A 20,573-nucleotide genomic window follows, 5' to 3' on the forward strand; every position below is an offset into this window, starting at 1 on the left:
CTCATTCTCTCAGTAACTGGCTTTCTCTGTAGTGCACAGCAGGACCTAGACCAAATCTCTGGCATTTCAGTAACAATTTTAGTAAGCAGTGACTGGGGTCACAAAACATCTCTGATGGGTGAGCACTGGTCTAGAGTCTGCCACACAGCAGTAAGAGAAGGCTTTTTTTTTTTTTTCTTTTCACATCTTATGAGACTGAGAGCTCAATCAGAAAGAGGGAGGAATTTGGGATGGTCAGAAGTAGAAGCATAGAAAAGGGAATATAAAGAGGTGTAGTTGAAAGTGTGCCCTTGACTAATGGTAAAAGTCTCATAAGCAAGACTAAGTTGCTGAAACATGCAAATCCCCTAAATGTAATTCCATGCTCACCAAGTTATCTCCTGATTTTCCATGTAGACTTGGCTACAGAAAAACAATCTAATGATTATACTGACATAATTATTATAGCATATATATATATGGAGGCATCTCTGTGCCCAGGCTGGAATGCAGTGGTGCAATTATGGCTTACTGCAGTTTTGACCTCTTGGTTTCGAGCCATCCTCCCACCTCAGTCTCCCAAGTAATCAGGACAGCAGGCACACACTACCACTTCTGGCTTTTTTTTTTTTTTTTTTTTTTTTCTGTATTGTATTTTTTTTTGTAGAGAGCAAGTCTCACAGTTATGACCAGGCTGGTCTGGAATCCTGACCTCAGGTGACCTCCTGACTTGGCCTCCCAAAGTTCTGAGATTACAGACATGAGCTATCATGTCCAGACAATTATGATTTTTGAGACAGTTGCAGTTTTTATTATGTCAGTAATTTGAAAAGTTATTGACTTATAATAGAAAAAAGGTCCATAATTATTAATATGTTTTCTACTGACGACTAACTTCAACTTTTTGAGGCTGAAGTTCTGAATGTACTGAGATGTAATTTTACTCCATATTGAAAATCGTAATTAATAAAATCAAGTTATTTTCTTTTAACGTCTTATGAGACTGAGAGATCAATGAGAAAGAGAGAGGCATTTGGGATGGTCAGAAGTAGAGGCATAGAAAAGGGATTATGAAAAGCTAATAGTTATTGACTTTATTAATTATAATTTTAGAAATTTATTCAAAATTATATATATTGACTTTATTAATCTGTTTTTATAAAGACTAACCTTAAAAAGTTGAGATGAGGTTAGTCTTTAGTAGAAAACAGATTAATAAATTCAATAGCTGTTGACTTTAATAAGTTTTGAAAATTTTTGAAAATTTTTAATAAATTTTAACTTTTTGATGTTAGTCTTTAGTAGAAAAGATTAATAAATAATTTCATATAGTATAAAATTGTAAATGAAATAATTACATATATTATCAGTGCTCTATTTGAGAAGAAAGTGGCTCATATATGCCAAATACGTAGTACCTCTGGTTGGAATCAAATTTCTACTGTTTGGTAGAAAATATCTAACTAGGCCATCAAAATGTCCTGTGATAAAATTTTAAATAAATAAATCACAAATTAGTTATCATGAGTCACAGCTCTATTATAATAACATTTCACATCTTAAAAAAGATTTGATAGGGACAAATAATGGCTCACCATTGTTTTTATCTACATATTTATGGCAAAAAGTATTCCTTAAGTTCTTTTTTTTTTTTTTTTTAATTTTTTTTTTTTTTTTTGAGACGGAGTCTCGCTCTGTCGCCCAGGCTGGAGTACAGTGGCCGGATCTCAGCTCACTGCAAGCTCCGCCTCCCAGGTTCACGCCATTCTCCTGCCTCAGCCTCCCGAGTAGCTGGGACTACAGGCGCCCGCCACCTCGCCCGGCTAGTTTTTTTTTTTGTTTTTTTTTTAGTAGAGACGGGGTTTCACCGTGTTAGCCAGGATGGTCTCGATCTCCTGACCTCGTGATCCGCCCGTCTCGGCCTCCCAAAGTGCTGGGATTACAGGCTTGAGCCACCGCACCCTGCCAAGTTCTTAAATTAAGAGTTAGTCTCATACTTTCAAATGTATTTATATTCTCACAATTCTTTTGGAAAGATAAAATACAATTATGATGTTTTTATTTTATACCTAGAAAATTAAGTTTAATTGATTCTGACTTAGTTAAGAAAAGTAAAACTAAGAATAATTTTTTTACAAGCAAAACTAAACCAAAACCAACTATCCGAACATGAATATTCTAGTTTAAATAGAACATGAATATTATAGTTTAAAATGCTTTTTAAAAAAAGCATTTTAAACTATAATAACTGAATAATCCTAGAAAAAAGACCCTGGCATACAGTGATCCCTTGGTTTACTTGGACTCATCTCCCCAAACTATCATAAAATGAGCTCTGGCCCTTATTCAAATTATCTACCATTTTATGCATCAATTCAAACAAATATCAACTTTCAGATAGGCCTTAACTAGGGAAGAATCAGAGTATATTACTTGATTCTGAAGAATATGTATATATATATACACACACACATACAACTTTTAGAATCAACCTGTACTAAAAGCATGGAACAATCAGATACGTGTACAAAATAGATTAATCATATGAACATTGGTAACAAAAAATAAAAGTGCCAATAACAGAGATTGGAAATTGTCAGTGGATAGAGGAGAACCACACCATAGTTTTAATATCCAGGTTTTACAAAAACCAAAAGATATTCTACAGGTGATTGAAAAAGAAATAAAGATGTTATTCCATTATATGAAGGTACAAAAATATATAAAGGTACAAAGTTAACCAACAAAAGAACTAAAGATAGTGGAGTATAACTATGTTAGTAACACTCCTAGAAAGACTTGCCTATATTTGCTATCTCTTTTTTTAATTGACACATTAAATTGTGTATCTCTATCTGTAATTCCTCCCTCTCATTCTCTTTTGCACAGATTTCAATCAAGTTATCACAGCAACTACCTCACTGAAAGAGCTCTCATCCAGTGCAGAAGCCATAGGTCACTTCTCAGTCTTCATCCTACTTATATCCCACATTTCATTCTGTAATTAATGGTTAGAAACACAAACTCTGTACTAGATTGCCTTGATCCAATATACAGCCTAGTCTCTGTGAAACTGTGCAATTTAATTGATCTTTCGATTTTTCTTATGTCAAAATTAGTATTAAGAATACAGTACAGGCCGGGTGCGGTGACTCACACCTGTAATCCCAGCACTTTGGAAGGCCGAGGCAGGCAGATCATAAGGTCAAGATCGAGACCGTCCTGGCCAACACAGTGAAACCGCATCTCTACTAAAAATACAAAATTAGTCGGGTATGGTGGCGTATGCCTGTAGTCCCAGCTACTTGGGAGGCTGAGGCAGGAGAATCTCTTGAACCCGGGAGGCGGAGGTTGTAGTGAGTCGAGATCGTGCCCCTGCACTCCAGCCTGGTGACAGAGTGAGACTCCATCTCAAAAAAGAAAAGAAAAGAAAAGAGAAGAGAAGAGAAGAGAAGAAAAGAAGGAAAAGGAAGGAAGGAAGGAAGGAAGGAAGGAAGGAAGGAAAGAAGGAAGGAAAGAAGAAAGAAAGAAAACAGTATGTACATCATAGGATTGTTGTGAGGATTGAGACGGTAAATGTATGTATAAACTCTTTAGAATGGTTCAGAAGAGGCTCCATATAAGTTATGACTATTGATCTGTCTCTCCATTGAACACTTTATACACCTGCTTCCCAGGATGTCAAGTTCTACTTTTCTTCCTACTTAACAGGCTAACTCTTTTTGGTCTCCTCTGTCAAGTCTTGCCATCTCCTTGATCTCTAAATATTGATAAGCTCCTGATCCAAGGCCTCAGTTCTCTTCTTCATCTATGTACAGATTTTGGTGACTTAATCATGTCTAGCCTCATAGCTTTTTATTGTTGCTATATACTTATTTTTTCATGATTTTTATCTATAGGCTCCATCTGTCCCTTAAACCTCAGTCTTGCAATTCCAATGGCCTCCTCAGTATTTTGGATATATCTCACAGATGTTTCAAAGCTCACATGACAATAAGTGAATATCTGACTTTCTCCCTACCAAACCTTTCCTCACAATTTTTTTCCTTCATTTCAGCAAATGGAAACACCATCTTTCCAATAGCTAATACTACATTGATAACACAGAGTCTCCCATTATAGCCTCCTTTTTATCCATGCTACAGTCCCCTTTTTGTGTACCAATTTCATTACAAGTCTATCAGTTTCTTCTACTGACGTCAGCTTCAAAACGCATTTGGCATTTAACTTCCTCTCTGCACCTTCAACACGATAGCCCAAGTTTTTTCACGACTTCTTGCTACCACCTTTTCCCTACTACACTCTATTTTCAACACAGCAGACAATGTGACCACTTTATTTATATGCCTGTTTATGTTCCTCATGGCACTTACTATCTTCCCCTCTCTCCAGGAATAAAAGCCAAAGTCTTCACAATGGCAACAGGGCCATACTAATTCTTATGTTTCTTCGAATTATAACCTACTCTTCTTCTGCCTCTTTCCCTCTGATCCAGTCCAACTGGGATAGATGGTTTCTCTTCTTGAAGAAAACCAGACAGGCTCTTAATTCAAGGTCTAAGAGCATTTCTTCTCTCAGCCTGAAACGCTCTGCCCTGAAATATTCACCGACAACATTCTCTCATTTTCTTTGCTTAGTGTCATCATCTGAATGAGGACTTTCCTCGGTCCTCATTAAATTTTAATTAGCAAAAAAATGGCTCTCACACATTTGATTTGCCCTTTTCTGATTTGTTTTTCTCCATCATCAGCTGTCAAATTACTGGTAAATATTTTAATTAATTTTGTATTATCTCCAATCACTAGAATGAAAGCTTCAAGACAGCAAATTTTTTTTTAATCTCTTTTGTCTTCTGCCTATCTCCCGTGAATAGAAGATTGTCTAGAACATATTACGTACTTAATAAAAACTTGTAGAATCAATTAATGAGGGTGGGGAGAAATAGAGAAGTGTGAATCAAATGATAATGATCAAATTGATGAACAGAAACCAGTGGTAGAAGCATTTTATTTAGCTACATGGAAGTAACTACTAAAAAAAATACCTAAAGTAATTAAAGGGGTTATTCTGCTTATTTAGACTGGGCATACAAAGGACTGAGCATTATTAAGTTATTTTAGTGGAAATATTGTTACTTTAAATTATTTTCATATATTTAATTAAACTTAGAAGTGGAATGGGCAGACTTGATTAGAGAAAGAAAAGGGAGAACAGTAATGAGGTTGACTTAAGGTTTTTAATGTGGGTCAACGTATTTTATTACACATGTGATATGATCTTTAAGTGAGAGAAGGGAAGATGGAAATAGCTGGTTTGAGTGTCTATTATATGCTGTGTTATGCTAAGTAAGCATTTTATACATAAACCATTTCATCTGGTTTCCTCAACACCCTTATGAGAAAGTTGCCACCATTCCAATATTAGAGGAAGAACACTAGGATTTGAGCAGGTTAAAATCACTTGGCACGCCACTCCACTGGGAATTGGCAAGCAGGATTTCAACCCATACTTGCCTGACTCTGAAATAACCAATACAGAAGATGTTTAATCTTTACCCACATAAAATGCATACAAGAATACTGACATAGCAGCTGGGAATGATGGCTCATGCCTATAATCCTAGCACTTTGGGAGTCTGAGGCAGGCAGATCATCTGAGGCTAGGAGTTCGAGACCACCATGGCCAACATGGTGAAACCACATCTCCACAAAAAAATGCAAAAAAAAAAAAAAAAAAAAATAGCTGGCCATGGTGGCGGACACCTGTAATCCCAGCTACTAGGGAGGCTGAGGCAGGAGAGTGGCTTGAACTCGGGAGGCAGAGGTTGCAGTGAGCTGAGATTGTGCCACTCCAGCCTGGATGACAGAGCAAGACTCTGTCTCAAAACAAAACAAAACAAAACAACAAAAATACTGAGATATTATCTAATTTTTATGCTAAATATATTTAAATTTTTAAAAATTGATTACTTGGCTAATCAAGTCATTATCACTCCAAATATAGCGAAATATTTGCTTGTAATGAAGTTAAGAACCTTAAAATCTGAGTCCCACCTTTACTATAATATAATCTTCATCTATAACAACTGAAACACCAGTGTTAGAACACAACAAAAGTGTGTGCACGTGCACACACAAACTTTCTCTCTTAGTATTACATACTCTGGGTTTCCAAATGCAGTCAATTAAGAATAATTTCTTTCTCTTCAATTATTTCCCTCTAGAGATAAAAAAAATCCTGCTTTAAATAATGATTTATAAATATCCCTCTTCTTTTATGTTTTTGTTTTGTTTAAAGTTTAATTGATTAACTGACTTTTTTAAAGAGCACACTATAGGCCACAACACAGAACTGCGTTAGGCAGCTAATTGAAGCCAGGTTCACAAGGGCTTAAATTACTAGAGCCTTCCTGTCATCTTAAATTAAACTGCCTTATATACTTCTCAAGATTTATAACCTTTGGCCAAAAAGCTGTAAACCGTCCCAGTTTCAGAGTGAATCTCCCAGAAGGAAATAATGTTTCCTGGAAAAGATACCCTGGAAGGCAAATGTCCTCTATGGTAAGAGGGTTCCAAAAGCAACGTGTGTGGTAGGGGTCACAGGAACCTTGGAAAGGGACTGCAAGGGAACAGACAAGCCATTCAGAAAACATATACCCGGGGATTTCACAGTTTAACTTGTGAGTCCTGTAAGAGCACGTTCATCTTAACTGAAAGTGGACACATGATTGATTTGCTCCTACAAAATCAAAAGCAGAAGGACGTATGATCATCTGCAGAGATCATAATCTTTCAAGTTCCCAAAATAATTTTTTTTAAATTCAGAAAGATATATCACCACTGGCTTTGCCACCTCTATCATCTATCTATGTAATCTCTGACCTCTACTTTCACATTCAATTTTCTTCTTTTTACATGTTTCAATTGTATACTACATAAACTATTCATGTGATTTAATAACCACTATCTATGAGTTGGTAAAATTCGTTAACTATTTGATAACGGTAAGGAAAATCATTTAATAATCTGGTCAAAAATTAAGATAAAATCATGTATTTTAAGAAAAATCACGTCTTTTAAAAAAGCTTTTAGCAAATAAAAAAATTATCTTTTACATGTACTATCATCCTAACACCTTGTGTATAACCAGGTCAGTACATAAGAAAAATCAAATTTTATTTTATATTTTTTTCACTGTAATGTTTTTACCAGATATTCTTAGGAAAATCATGCACTCATTTACTGAGTATTGGCTGGTATGTGCCAGGTACTGCACAGGGTTGAAATAGAATTTTCTTTTGGCTTTCCTGTCAACTAGGACTCTAATTGTGAAAATGCAACATATGAAAAAGTAAAGTTCACAGAAATAGCCTAGGATGAAAATGAATTTTATGAATTTTAAAATTATAGGATTTATTTTTACATTGTTTCCTAGAATAAGCAAAGGGATTTCCTTCTTCCCTGTGAAAAATAACTATGATACCAGCCTTTATATAAGATTTTTTTAGCATTGTATATTGAAACACTTCTCATATTTCCCCTTTTGGTTGGAGAGAAGAATTTTTATCTACCTTTTTCAAAATAAAAAGAAAATTAAGAAATATAAAATGAACTAGTTTTATTTACCGTACTAAATAAATGCAAATAAGATGCTTCATATTTTGGAATATAGCAAGATGTTGAATCTTTAGCCACATAAAGTTTATCAAAAAATAGTGACATAGATAAAATATCAGTTTTATATTAAATATATCTAAATTGTAAAGAATTGATTACTTGGTTAATCAAGTCTTTATTACTCCAAATAAGCCAAATAATTCCTTGTAATGAATTTAAGAAACTTAAAATCTGAATCCCACCTTTACTTTAATCCAGATCCAAGTCCTGGCAGTCTGATTCCAGAGGTAAACTCTTAATAATTAGAGCTCCTGGTGCCACTTGAGCAGGATACACACGCATGCACACTTGTGCACACACCCACTCAAGCTCACATACAGCACGCGACCCATGCTCCTATAGATACATACACTCAAAGGTGGAGAGGCAACTGAGAGAGTAGGAGAGCAGAGTGTGTTACTCTATTCTTTCCTCTTGGTTCATGTTTTATTTTTTCTCCTGTATATTTCACTTGTTAACTTTGAAATCCAAATTTCTGTTTAAATGAAAGCTATTCAAATTGAGTAAAAACATCTGGAGTTATTTTCAAAATAGTAAAATCAAATTAAAAATTATTAATAGATAAATGTTGTAGAAGTAGGTAGAATTATGCCAATTTACTTTAAACAAAGAGAATGAAACAGAAACACTTTTACTGAACTGAACCAATGTGCCCAAAGAAATGTTCATTAGTCTACAGAGAAAAATATAAGAACATTTTCTGGCCAAATATCCAGAAAAGTATAGCAAGTTGACATTTAAACTATTTACTTGGAAAGAACTTTGAAATCAATAGAAAGGCATCATAAATCATGATTTATGACTCACACCTCTAGCAAATGAAGATAAATTTGTCACTAGGAATTTTTCTGCATTAATTATCTTGGTTCTAACACATAGATACTATATTACATTCCTATGTATATTATCATTATGGCCTTTTGAAAAATGCTTTAAAAATATTGATTGCGACAGGTAAGTCCACATAAATTCTAATTCATATATTAATGTGATACACCAAATCTATATGAATAAAAATAAGTATTAATGTATTAAATATCATATCCTTTAAAACACGTAACAAATTCAATTGAAGGTAAAACTATTGAAAGTAAGACTTGAACTCTTCTATATCAGGGTCCTGAATACTACTTTTAGTAAAGCTGTTACTCTATACACATTTATTAAATTATATGTCAATTCAAAAAGTAATTAAATTCAGAAGAAAATTTTGCTAAAAGTCTCCCTCAGCCTTAAAGGACACTGTTGAAAAGAATACTTTTCATAAACTTGTAATGAAAAATTGAGACATCCTTCCACAAAACAGTATAAAAACCATGAGTATTGTACATGGTTTTATATTTTAAATTACCCCATAGTTTCATAACAGTAATGTACATCCAGCCAGAAGAATAGGAAAAGAAACAATTTCCTAAAAGGGTCATAACTACCAAGAAATTCTGGGCAAGAAATTCTTGACAATAAATTTCACATGGAAGATACAGAAAAAGAGTGAGGTAAAGCAATGTCAAATGATATTCTGTATCACTTCCAGAGTCAACATGCTTTACACAAAATCATTTTATTTCCTTTATTTTTTCAGCTACTCTTCTTGTGTCTTTTTTATTTAAATTGCTTAAATCAAACTCTAGTAATATTATTTCTGGCACTTTTCAGAATCCATCTCTTTGTTCCAACCATCCACGCAAATAATAATAATAATAATAATACATAAAACATGATGTCATCCACTTTCTTCTTCTCTGTGCTTACAAAAATCCAAGAAACTTATCCTATAGAGATTTATTTTCCACTATGAGTCTTGTACAATCTCACTTGATAAAACCAAAAGCCAAGATGAGCTTAAAGAGCAGTCAAATATCTGCATTATTTTATAATAAAATATATCCCCCATCACTTCATAAACTTTGTATTATATGCTATGTTTTCAGTAAAACTATAGCTTTTTTTTATTCATTTAAAAATTCACTGATGAGTGAAAATCTTCCAAAGGGAATAGAATTTACATGGTTGTATAGAGAAATAAATATTGTTTATTATGAAGTAACAAACAAGGTCCATAGGAGGGTTGGTTAATAGATGAAAGAGAGGTGATTTCTGAACAATTGACAGTAAGTGGGAGGTGGTTCATAAATGTATTTTGGAACATCATTTTAATTGTTTGAGTCATTTCTAATTACCAAACTCAAGGTTAGATGAATGTTAGTAGGTTTCAAACTTGACTTCTAAGGTGGACAAAGTTAAATATTTATATTTGTTGACAAGTGTTTATATTTTCCAAGACAATGAAAGGGATTTTCATATCCTTACTCCTTAAGAAAAATAATCATAACTATTTATGTAATAGAGCTAACTAACCAATACCCCAGTCATTGTTCAGGAACAAATATAGTAGTTTGCATGAATGTTGTTAAGTGAAACTTCATTCTGTGATCATTTATTTTGACATGTAAACTATGTTAGACTATAGTCTTAAGTTATTCCGTCAAATACTAATCTAGTTGTTGCTATGTAGATACTTTGAGGAAGTCATAAAATTCTATAATCAATGACTTTCAGTAAAGTTTATTTTAGATAATCTCAGTGATCTTGATTCAACTAGTTGAAAGAAAGTTTTTTTTTTTTTTTTTTTAGATGGAGTCTCACTCTGTCACCCAGGCTGGATCTTGGCTCACTGCAACCTCTGCCTCCCGGGTTCAAGCAATTTTCTGCCTCAGCCTCTAGAGTACTGGGAATACAGGAGCCTGTCACCATACCTGGCTACTTTTTGTATTTTTCATAGAGACAGGCTTTCACCATCTTGGCCAGGCTGGTCTTGAACTCCTGACCTTGTGATACATCCACCTCAGTCTCCCAAAGTGCTGGGAATACAGGCATGAGCCATCGTGCCCAGCTGACAGTTTTGCTTTTCAAAAGCAGAACTGAGGCTTCCTTGAGAGGAGAAATTCTACCTGTGTACTGCAATTTCAGTTCATGACAAGCGTTTTAGCCTGCCCTCCCAGCTGGGCTGCCCTTCAGATTTCATACTTGCCTAACCAGAATGCACAATCACACTAAACCAATTCTTCACAATAAGTCTCTTGTATATATATCATTTACTTGCTCGACTCCTCTAGTTGAACACTGACTGATGCAATTCTAAAGTTGAAAAAAAAAAACAAACACAATACTAATAATGGAAAAGAAAAGGAAGTTGCCATGATTTGGGACACTCCATCCAGGCTGTGTCTACATATGCCAAAAGACTCAAACCAGACAAATAATACGTGTATGTGCATACACACACATACACACACACACACACACACACACACACACACACACACATCAAAAACACTATGTTCCCAAACCTCAAACTCCTATGTTTAACAGACCTAAATTTTTGACAGACTTAATTAATCAAAAGTATCAATGAACGATAACTACACGACAGGAGACTAGGACTCAATAGCACATTCTAAATACTAAAGTCATTTGTAGAAGAAAGTAACCATGCCACATTACTTACACCAAAGACATTTCACACTGTGATACAGAACAACAATCTTTAGAAAGCAAACAAAATATGTCACCCAAAGATGATAGACGTTGCTTGTCCAAGCAAAAGAAGAGTGGTTTTAGTTTCCATTACACAAGTCAAATAATCCCATCACACTGATACAAGTACATGAGTACGTTTTTCAAACTCATGGACAATAATTTGTTAAAAACAGGTTATATCTACACAAACTAATTGGAAACACATTCCCTACTTCCTTTCCTTACCTGGACTGCATATCTTGTTGGGTTTTGGCCTGGCCAGCTTCCGATGGAGGGGAAGCGTGAGTAACTCGCTGCTGAAGTTCCACCAAGGACTGGTAGTACTGTTGTTGGTGGTGTTGTTGCTGCTTGTAGCGAGACAAACTGAAAAACAGCCCTAGAATGGCTTTTAAGTTTCCATTTCTTATTTCTGTATGAAATGAAAAATACAAAAGAAGCATCGTATGTATTCAATGTCCTTTTTAACAAACTCTAGATGCAATCCTCTTGAACTAAATCTGTGAAGATAGAGATACAACTTAATTCTGTCAGTCACAGTTGAGTCACAAACAAACCTGAATTTCTGAAACATGTTAACATTTCCAAATACCTTGGAATTTCAGGGAGAGAATCAAAGGATAGAGGGTAAAAAGAACAAAGCACGCTCAGAAGTGATATTCTTTGCTGACCTTGAACTACAATTTTTCTTGAGTTAGCTGCTGCTTAGAAATAAATGAGCTCTCTCTTGTGCTAACCATTTGATTTAGCACGTTGTTTTCGTCACAAATATACACAGCTGTTGCCAGCATAGCAGTGGCTACAAACTGGAGAAAGAAAGCCACTGAAATGTTGGTTGTCCTACATTTATAAATATTGATGATGTGGGTGCACCTCGTAATACCAACTGGATTCGTTGCAATCAACTTTCTTTCTAAATCACCCACTCACCAACTCATTTATACATATTTATGTATGCATATATCTTCCAAATATATATCCATATATATCAAAATATATATCTGTGTATGTATATCTTCCAAAAAACAGACATATCAACTTTTAATGTTCCAATTCTTTTATTTTTAATTTATGCTATATATTAATAAATAATGAAGATTAGCTTATGTTAGATAACATAATTGAATAAGTAAAAATCCTGGTTCTAACAGATGAAGTTCCTGTGTAAGATTTTCAAATATTGAATAAAAAAATAAAATTCACAATGTAGGTTACACATAAGCCTACGTTTTTCTCCTGTAGTTATAACTTAAAAAATAGGGAAAGAGAAGGAAGTAAAGCTTGAAAGGAAGCTACACAACCTCTAATCATATTTTAAATAAAACTTGCTGTTGGCAATAAAATACATCCTCCTCTGAGATCAAGGCTTTATGTCCCCTTTTGGAGTTTAGGAAAATTAACCAACTCTTTGGATTTATAGATCTCTGATGGTTTATCATATAACTCAAACTATGCAGTAAAATAATTAATATAAAATGACCCTCTGAGTTGCTCTATTTCCTCCCCAAACATTTCTCATAGTTTCCATCATATTGAAGAGCTGCCTTATCAATCTGAGGCTACATTGAGAGAGTGTTAATATTCTCCTATAAACCTGAAAGATTTTGTTTAAAGAGTTTTTTAAAATTATTGTTTTATTATTTTGCATGTTTAATTAATTTAGAGAGTAAATTTTGAGCATTCATATATTTTTAAAAGATGAATGAAAATCAATAGGCTTATATTAATAAAGGTTTTCATAAGGAAGAGACAAAAAAATGAATAAATGGCAGCAATTCTAGCCTGCCTTTAACTACTTAGCAACATATTATCCTGGGGAATTTTATTCAAATGTTATTCTAAGTTACAGAACTACCAGTTAGGTTTGAACTTGAGCTTATTGGCCATTGAATGTGCAATTTAATTATACATTATAACATGTAAATATAAAAGAAATTTAAATATCAGGGTTCTCAAGTATGGCAAATTTTATCTTATGTGTGGCAAGCGTTTGCCAAATTTTGCCACCTTTATATATGAGAGTAAAATAAACTCAGAAAAAGATAAACATCAAAACTTGTTCAAGTTTTCCCCATTTTACTGTCTTTCAATTTTAGTGATGATCTTTTGAATCTTTAATGAATCTTTAATGATTTATATATAACAGTGATTAATGCTGTTAGTTCTAATTATTTAATACTTCATAGTGACTTATTTAAACTAACCAACTATTTTGACTATTTCTACCAACTTGAATATATTATAGAAATGGTATTAATAAAATAATATTAAGACTTAATTAAAATATTTTACCTGTATTTATGTCTGTCCAACATTTATCTAATTATCTATTAATCTACTTAAGAAATCTAATTATACTATTAACTAGTAATAACATAAAGATGTTTTGTTGATTCACTCCGCTCCCATATAGTTGGTTATGGAAAGAATAGTTTTGGCAAAATATGGAAAACATTTAAATACTTAAAGCACATAGTAATAACCATTATGTTTATGTTTCAGTTGTCTTGAAGACTTCACCAATTTCTTTTATCATATTAAGGAGCCGTATACTCCAATGTTACATTTCTTACATTATAAAAAATAATTTAAATACATTGATGCCATTTGCGACAATTCAGTCATTCTTTTTCTTACCTTCAGCAGATAGACCTTGAACATTTACCCCTCTGGCTGCTAGAAAACTAAGGCAGACATCAACATTTTCAATCTGCAACATGAAAAGCAGTAAAAAAGCAACTTAGGGGATTGTATTTTAATAAATGCATGTGCCAAAATGAAACCAGAAAGAACGATAAAGAATGAATAGTTTACATTCATTTCATACTAGAAGTCTTAACCAGACTTTAACTAGAATTATTTTGGCTAATTGCACAAAGAATATAAAGCTTTCATTGTCCAGCTGGTACTTACAAACAATTCATAAAGGCCTGATCAAGAATGGCATTCTTGCAGATTAGCAACCCACCTACTTAACATAAAACTGGATCTTGTACTTTGCAAATAAGTCCCAGTGAAAGCATCCATACAGACTGAGATTGTTGCATGTGTGTCTTAGAATGTTAGGATGTGGGTAATTTAAATTTAACCAGCAGTATTCGTTAAGTACATCAAAAGATAGACAGATGGAGAAAGGATTGATACAATGTGAAAATGAAGATATTTTCATCCTAAACCTAGCAAATATTTATTTTAAAAATTATATTTGTATTTCTAGAGGTGAATAATCTGCTGATTAAATATAGGTGTTGTCTTTGCTATTTTAAAAGGGTGATTCCTGTAGCGCTTTTTGTTGGTTTGTTTTCGTTTTTGTTTTTGATTTTGAGACAACATGTTGCTCTGTCACACAGGCTGGAGTGCAGTGGTGAGATCTGGGTTCACTGCAACCTCTCCCTCCCGGGTTCAAGCGATTCTCTAGCTTCACCCTCCCAAGTAGCTGGGACTACAGGTGCACACCACCATGCCCGGCTAATTTTTTGTATTTTTATAGAGAGGGGTTTTGCCATGTTGGCCAGACTGATATCGAGCTACTGACCTCAAGTGATCCACCCGCCTCAGCCTCCCAAAGTTTTAGGATTACAAGTGTGAGCCACCATGCCAGGCCCCATGACTTTTAAATGGTTGGTTTCAATATGATTACCAGTTTACAATCATTTGGGGTGAGAAGCAAAAAAAAAAAAAAAAATTGATCATGGCATTATATAGCAGTGACACAGCTAAGATTCATAAGAGTATAGAAAGCTAAAAACTTCCAAATCTTTGTGATCCATCTCCCTGGATTTGGGAGTATTCTATAAATATTTACATTCTACAGTAAAGATGAGATTTAAAATTAATAACTTGGCAAGGAACTATTGTCTGTCTTACTAAATTCTCATCAAAAGCTATGCATGAGGACACACACACAGAGTTCTGCCAATGTCCTCCCTAGCTTAGCTTCACAGCAAGGTCAAAATGTCTCTTAAAGAAAATAAAAGGAAAAAAATAGATTCAAGAATCTATCCTTATAAAATAGAGAAACTATTTATGTTCCTTTAAAATAGTAATTTTGTACAAAAAATGATAATATACAATTATATGCTTTTTCCTTAAAAAATGACCACAGACAAGATATACTCATTTATTTTGAGGAAAAAAAGTCTTATATTAATTAACTTCAAAGTAAGTTTTACTGAATTTACTCTCCTGAATAAATAATAGAGTTGAACATGCTGAATACAACATAATATAATAAATCTTATTGTTCTGCCGATCAGCATCTGAATATTCAATGAGGTGATAGTGCTGAAACATATATTAATTACTTCCTTTCTTCATATTTCATTCTGCTACTAGCTATAAGATTATATAAGGAAGGAAAGGAGGAGGAACAATAACAAGGAATGAGGCAAATTGGATGTTCTCTATCTATCCACAGTGTTCTTTTAAATGTATTTCTTTCAGACCCACGAAAAATTAGTAAAAGAAAGATGTGAAATAATTATTGTGGCCTAATATTAAGAAAGATAATGTGATGTAATATTTTTAAACGTTTGCAAGAGCAGTCCTAAAGTTCTTGACTGCAATGCAATTATATGCCTTTTATAGAAAGAAGGAAGATTTCTGACCCAAATGTGATTTGCTACAAAATGTTAATAGGATATTATTACCTAAAATTTAGTTACTCATATTATACATGAACAGGTCAGCTCACTGAAAATCCAGAAAAGGCTCATCGAGTCTGTAGCTAAGTTTGTAAGATCATTTTTTGTCTACCATTTAACCAGCATATAAAATAAACTGATTCGTAAATTGGGTGTTAGACACAACTCTCTCTCTCATCTTGCACCACAATCAAAAGGGGAATGTAAAAGAGAAGAAGGAGAAGGAAAAGGAAAAGGAAAGAAAGAAGGAGAAGAAGGAGGAGCAGGGGGGAAGAGGAGGGAGGAAGAGGAAGGGGGAGGGGGAAGGAGAAGCAGGAAGGAGGAAGCAGGAGGAAGGAGGAGGAGGAGAAGAAGGAAGGAGGAGAAGAAGGAAGGAGAAGGAAAGAGAAGGAGGAAGAGAAGGAAGGAAGAAAGGAAGGAAGGAAGGAAGGAAGGAAGAAGGAAGGAAGGAAGGAGAAGGAGAACAAAAACAACGATCAATAATACATTCTTTTTTATTTTCAAATCTATTTATCAGGAGCATTCAATCATTTTTACTATTCTCTCATAGTCATTCATTATGAGGACCAATAATTTATGATAGTTATGTTCCCCATTATTGCCTGAGTAGCTAGGTAATAGCAACAGAATAAGTACTTGAATACAGTTTCCAATATGACTATCAAAGACTAGTTCATTAAAGCTCATTTATTTATTCAACATTTATTGTTAAAATTAACAATTTACCAAAATTTATTTTCTCACAGTGTATCAGCACAATAAACATGACTTTCAAGAAAATAATACCTTTTCCCCACTTAATTCTAGTCCTTCTATAAATTCAATCACATTTGTTAGTACATACTAGGCTATATGTTTTATAGTAAAAAGAAGTAGTTTTAACTTGTTAAATGTCATTTATATGGTCACTTTCTCACCAGAGTCATACTTTAAGATAATTTGAGTGAATTTTTTAATGATAAAATAATATTCTCTGGTTAATAATTTTATTTCAAGAAATTCTAACGATTTTATCATTCCTGTTTGTAATATAGCTTTCCCTTAAACATCTCTCAGTTATTATAAATAGACCTAGTACAAACACCATTTTAATTGCTTTTTTCCATATTAAGTGTCAATTTTTCTATAAACTAAAAACTTCTAAAACTTTTTGGTAACTTACAAATAAATAAAAGTTATTTTACCACCAAATTGAGCCAAGTAATTGTAATCTGTTTTATTTTCCTTCATTATTGTTTGAATCGGATATCAAACAAATGATCAAAATTGAAATCATATTTTAACACCAAAAATTTGGGTGAAATTTTAATTAGAATAACTTCATGTACCTTAATATTTTCTAGAATATTGACCGTAACCCACAGCAAGAAATAAATTGACTAGCACAACCCAATATGCTTATACATAATTATAATGGAGTCAAAGTTTCATGGAATAATACTTTACCTTACTAAATACAGATTACTGTGATGCTTCCTAGTGCACTGTACTGTCTTCTGTTTAGTCTATTTAGATGTTGCTTAAAATCTACTAGACAGATTTCAGGGTCCATTCATGGAGGGTAATCCACTATATTGAAAACACTGCCCTAAGAAGACCAGGGCATTGCCATGCCTACATTGACTCTTTTCCGGTGGGGTTTGTAGCAGGTGGTATGCAGTAGGGGGCATATTCAAGGGCAGCAACAAGGGTAGTGAAGGGACAGTGAAGGTCATGAGAAATGGTCAGATTCTGGATGTTTTCTGAGATAAATTTATGGGAAGATATGGCATTTGAGAGAAAGAGAAGAGTCAAGAATAACTCCAAGGTTTTGGGCTTTAATCACAAGAAGGATGAAGTCTCTATCCACTGAGATGGAAAAGATCATGAATGGAAGTAGGAGGTTTCTTTTTTGACATGTTGACTGGTCCATCAAACATTCAAAAGGAGATGGTTAGTAGGCAGTAGGACACACAATCTGGAGTTCAACTGAGAGGTTGGAGTGAAGATCTAAAATCAAATTTTTTGGTGATGTGAATGAAGTCTTGAGGGTGATTATCAACAATAGTGTATAGACATAAAAGAAGAGGAACAAACGTTGAGCCTTAGAAGATTATCATTGGAAAGAAGAGGAGGAAACAACAGAGAAGAGTGAACAAAGCCACCGGGAAGTATGAGGAAAATCAGGAGAGGATGGGGTACAGAAAACCACCTGAAGAAAGTATTTTAAGGACAAGGGAAAGATGAGCTCTATCAAAAGCTGCTAACAAGTCATGTAAGACAAGAGCTAAGAGTTGACTATTAGATTTAGAATTAAGTAAATTAATTAATGAAAGGTGCTCATAATAGTGCTTATCAAATAGTAAATGCTCAAATATCTAAATTAAACATTAAAGTATATCTTATAACATTATACACAAATTAAATATTAAAGTATATGTTACATATTACGTGTGTGTGTTTGTATGTGTGTAATGTATACATAGAGGACCAGCCAGAATATAAGTTTCATGATGGTTTTTTATTCTGTCTATATGCTCTCCCCAGTCTATTTAAATCATATATATAACATATATGTAATATACATTACTTATATTATATATTACATTACATGTAAGCAATATATTATATATAATTTAATAATATATTACAAAACATGTAATATATTACATATATAGTAATATAAAGATATACATTGCAGATATGTAATATATAATATACACTTTAATGATATACATTACATATAGTAATATAAGTTATGAAAGTATATATTATAGTTAACATATTACATGCATGTCTTATACATGTAATATATACATATATCATATATGCATATATTACATATATAAGATATATATTATGTATACACACAATATATTAAACATATTTATATTAAATATATAATATATTCATATTAAATATGAGTATATTTAATATATTACGTATATACATATGTGTATATTGGATCTATCATACAGATATGCAATATATAGCATATACTTTAATATACTATTACATACATAGTAATATATGTTATTAAAGTATATATTATGTATCTAATATATTACATATGTCCTATATATATATATAAACATACGAATATAGTTATATATTATTAAAGTATATATTATAGATTTAATACATTACATGTGTCAGACATGTATATGCATGTATAAATGCAATAAATGTATGTATATTAAATATGTATTTATATTAAATATCAATATTAATACAGTACATATATGTATATGTACAATATATCTGTGCATATCACACATATACATATATGCATTTTATTACATATATGTATTATACATATATTACATGTGTATGTATCATACATGTGCATATATTACATGCATGACACATATATGTATGGTATGTGTGGCATATTATAACATACACTTTGATTGTATATAACTATATATGTAATAATATAACCATGCATTTATTGATGATATGTAATATACATTATTAAAGTATAATTTTATATTACATATATTACATATATATTACAGGTAATATATGTTGTATGTTATTAAAGTATATATCATGATATGTATTACATATATATTAAAGTATACATCATGATATATATTTAATGTGTTATATATGTATATATATTTATTTCTATGTGTGTACCTATATATATGACTAGCCAGAATGTATACTCTCTATTGATTCTTTTAAATTTTGTCTACTGCTGTCTCCCCAGTCTAAATGTATGACGTAGGTGATCTACAAATAATTTCTGAGGAAATAAATGAACTACAGCAAGGATAATATAGTGTTTTCATGCTTGAAGCAGTCAAATAAAAAAGAGAAATAATTAAACCCTAATTGGAAATAATATTAGTAATCAACTTCATTATGTCTCCTGAACATTGACCCTGATGAGCTGACTTACTTGTATGACATCCTAAGCCTCTCCTCTGAAATACTTGAACTCATCTCTGCTGGTGGGAGCTGACGTCTCTCTTCTCATATTTACCCTCCTACCCCCAGAACCTCACACCATGGCCAGGCACAATCAATGCTTAATGCATCATTGTTGACTATCTGAATGAATTAATAAATGTAGACATAGCATCAGTTATAAGCTGTAATAGCATTTGGCCTGCTATATGTCCAAAATTTAGTTTTTGGTCTTTTTTTTTTTTTTTTTTTTTTTTGTCGGGTCAGGGAGGAAAATACTACTCTGGAGTAGAAAAGATGTTGATGAGAGTAGAAAACCAAAACTTGATCATAAGAGGCAAATGAGTGAGAAATGGAAATGCCAAGGGGTTAGTCAAGTTTTGTGCTTTCAATTCACATTTAGAAAAATCAATAGTTCATAAAAATTGAAATGATGTGTGGGGAAAACTTGTTACCATTATATTTTGGGAATAATAGAAATAAATGATTCCAAAAATTCCATGATGGTGGGGCCCATAATAATCATTTTAGCTGATTTATTTTTCAATTTAAGAAATAAAAATTAAAAGCAGATAATATGCATAATTACTTAGAAGAGTCATTTAAATTTTACATGTAAAACACTTAGCACAATACAATGTACATAGTAGGGATTAAATAACTCAAAACAACAAAAAATACCTACTGTTATTATAAAAGTTTTTAATATGAATGAAGGGTAACGATGCTATAATGGTATAAATGATGCCATTTCACATCATAGCCTCTTTCACTTTTGGTATTACACAGAGTTTCCTAAGATTTATCCGTATCCCAGTAAACTCACTTCCCAAAGTTTTAATCT

At 32.8% G+C, this 20,573-nt stretch overlaps 1 protein-coding gene across 8 annotated transcripts in view; it reads right to left on the reverse strand.

Moving 5' to 3' along the window:
- NAV3 (neuron navigator 3) overlaps window positions 1-20,573 on the reverse strand; it is a 931,619-nt gene that overhangs the window by 246,258 nt on the left and 664,788 nt on the right. For all 8 annotated transcript variants that reach the window (XM_033221189.1, XM_033221191.1, XM_033221190.1 and 5 more), the window contains 2 exons: window positions 13,830-13,902; window positions 11,421-11,604 (listed from right to left, as the gene is read on the reverse strand). In XM_033221189.1, the coding sequence (XP_033077080.1) occupies window positions 11,421-11,604; window positions 13,830-13,902 (257 nt within the window). The remainder of the gene's footprint in view (window positions 1-11,420; window positions 11,605-13,829; window positions 13,903-20,573) is intronic.

This window comes from Trachypithecus francoisi, unplaced genomic scaffold (assembly GCF_009764315.1).
Source record: "Trachypithecus francoisi isolate TF-2019V2 unplaced genomic scaffold, Tfra_2.0 Lachesis_group11, whole genome shotgun sequence".
Classification (NCBI taxonomy): domain Eukaryota; kingdom Metazoa; phylum Chordata; class Mammalia; order Primates; family Cercopithecidae; genus Trachypithecus; species Trachypithecus francoisi.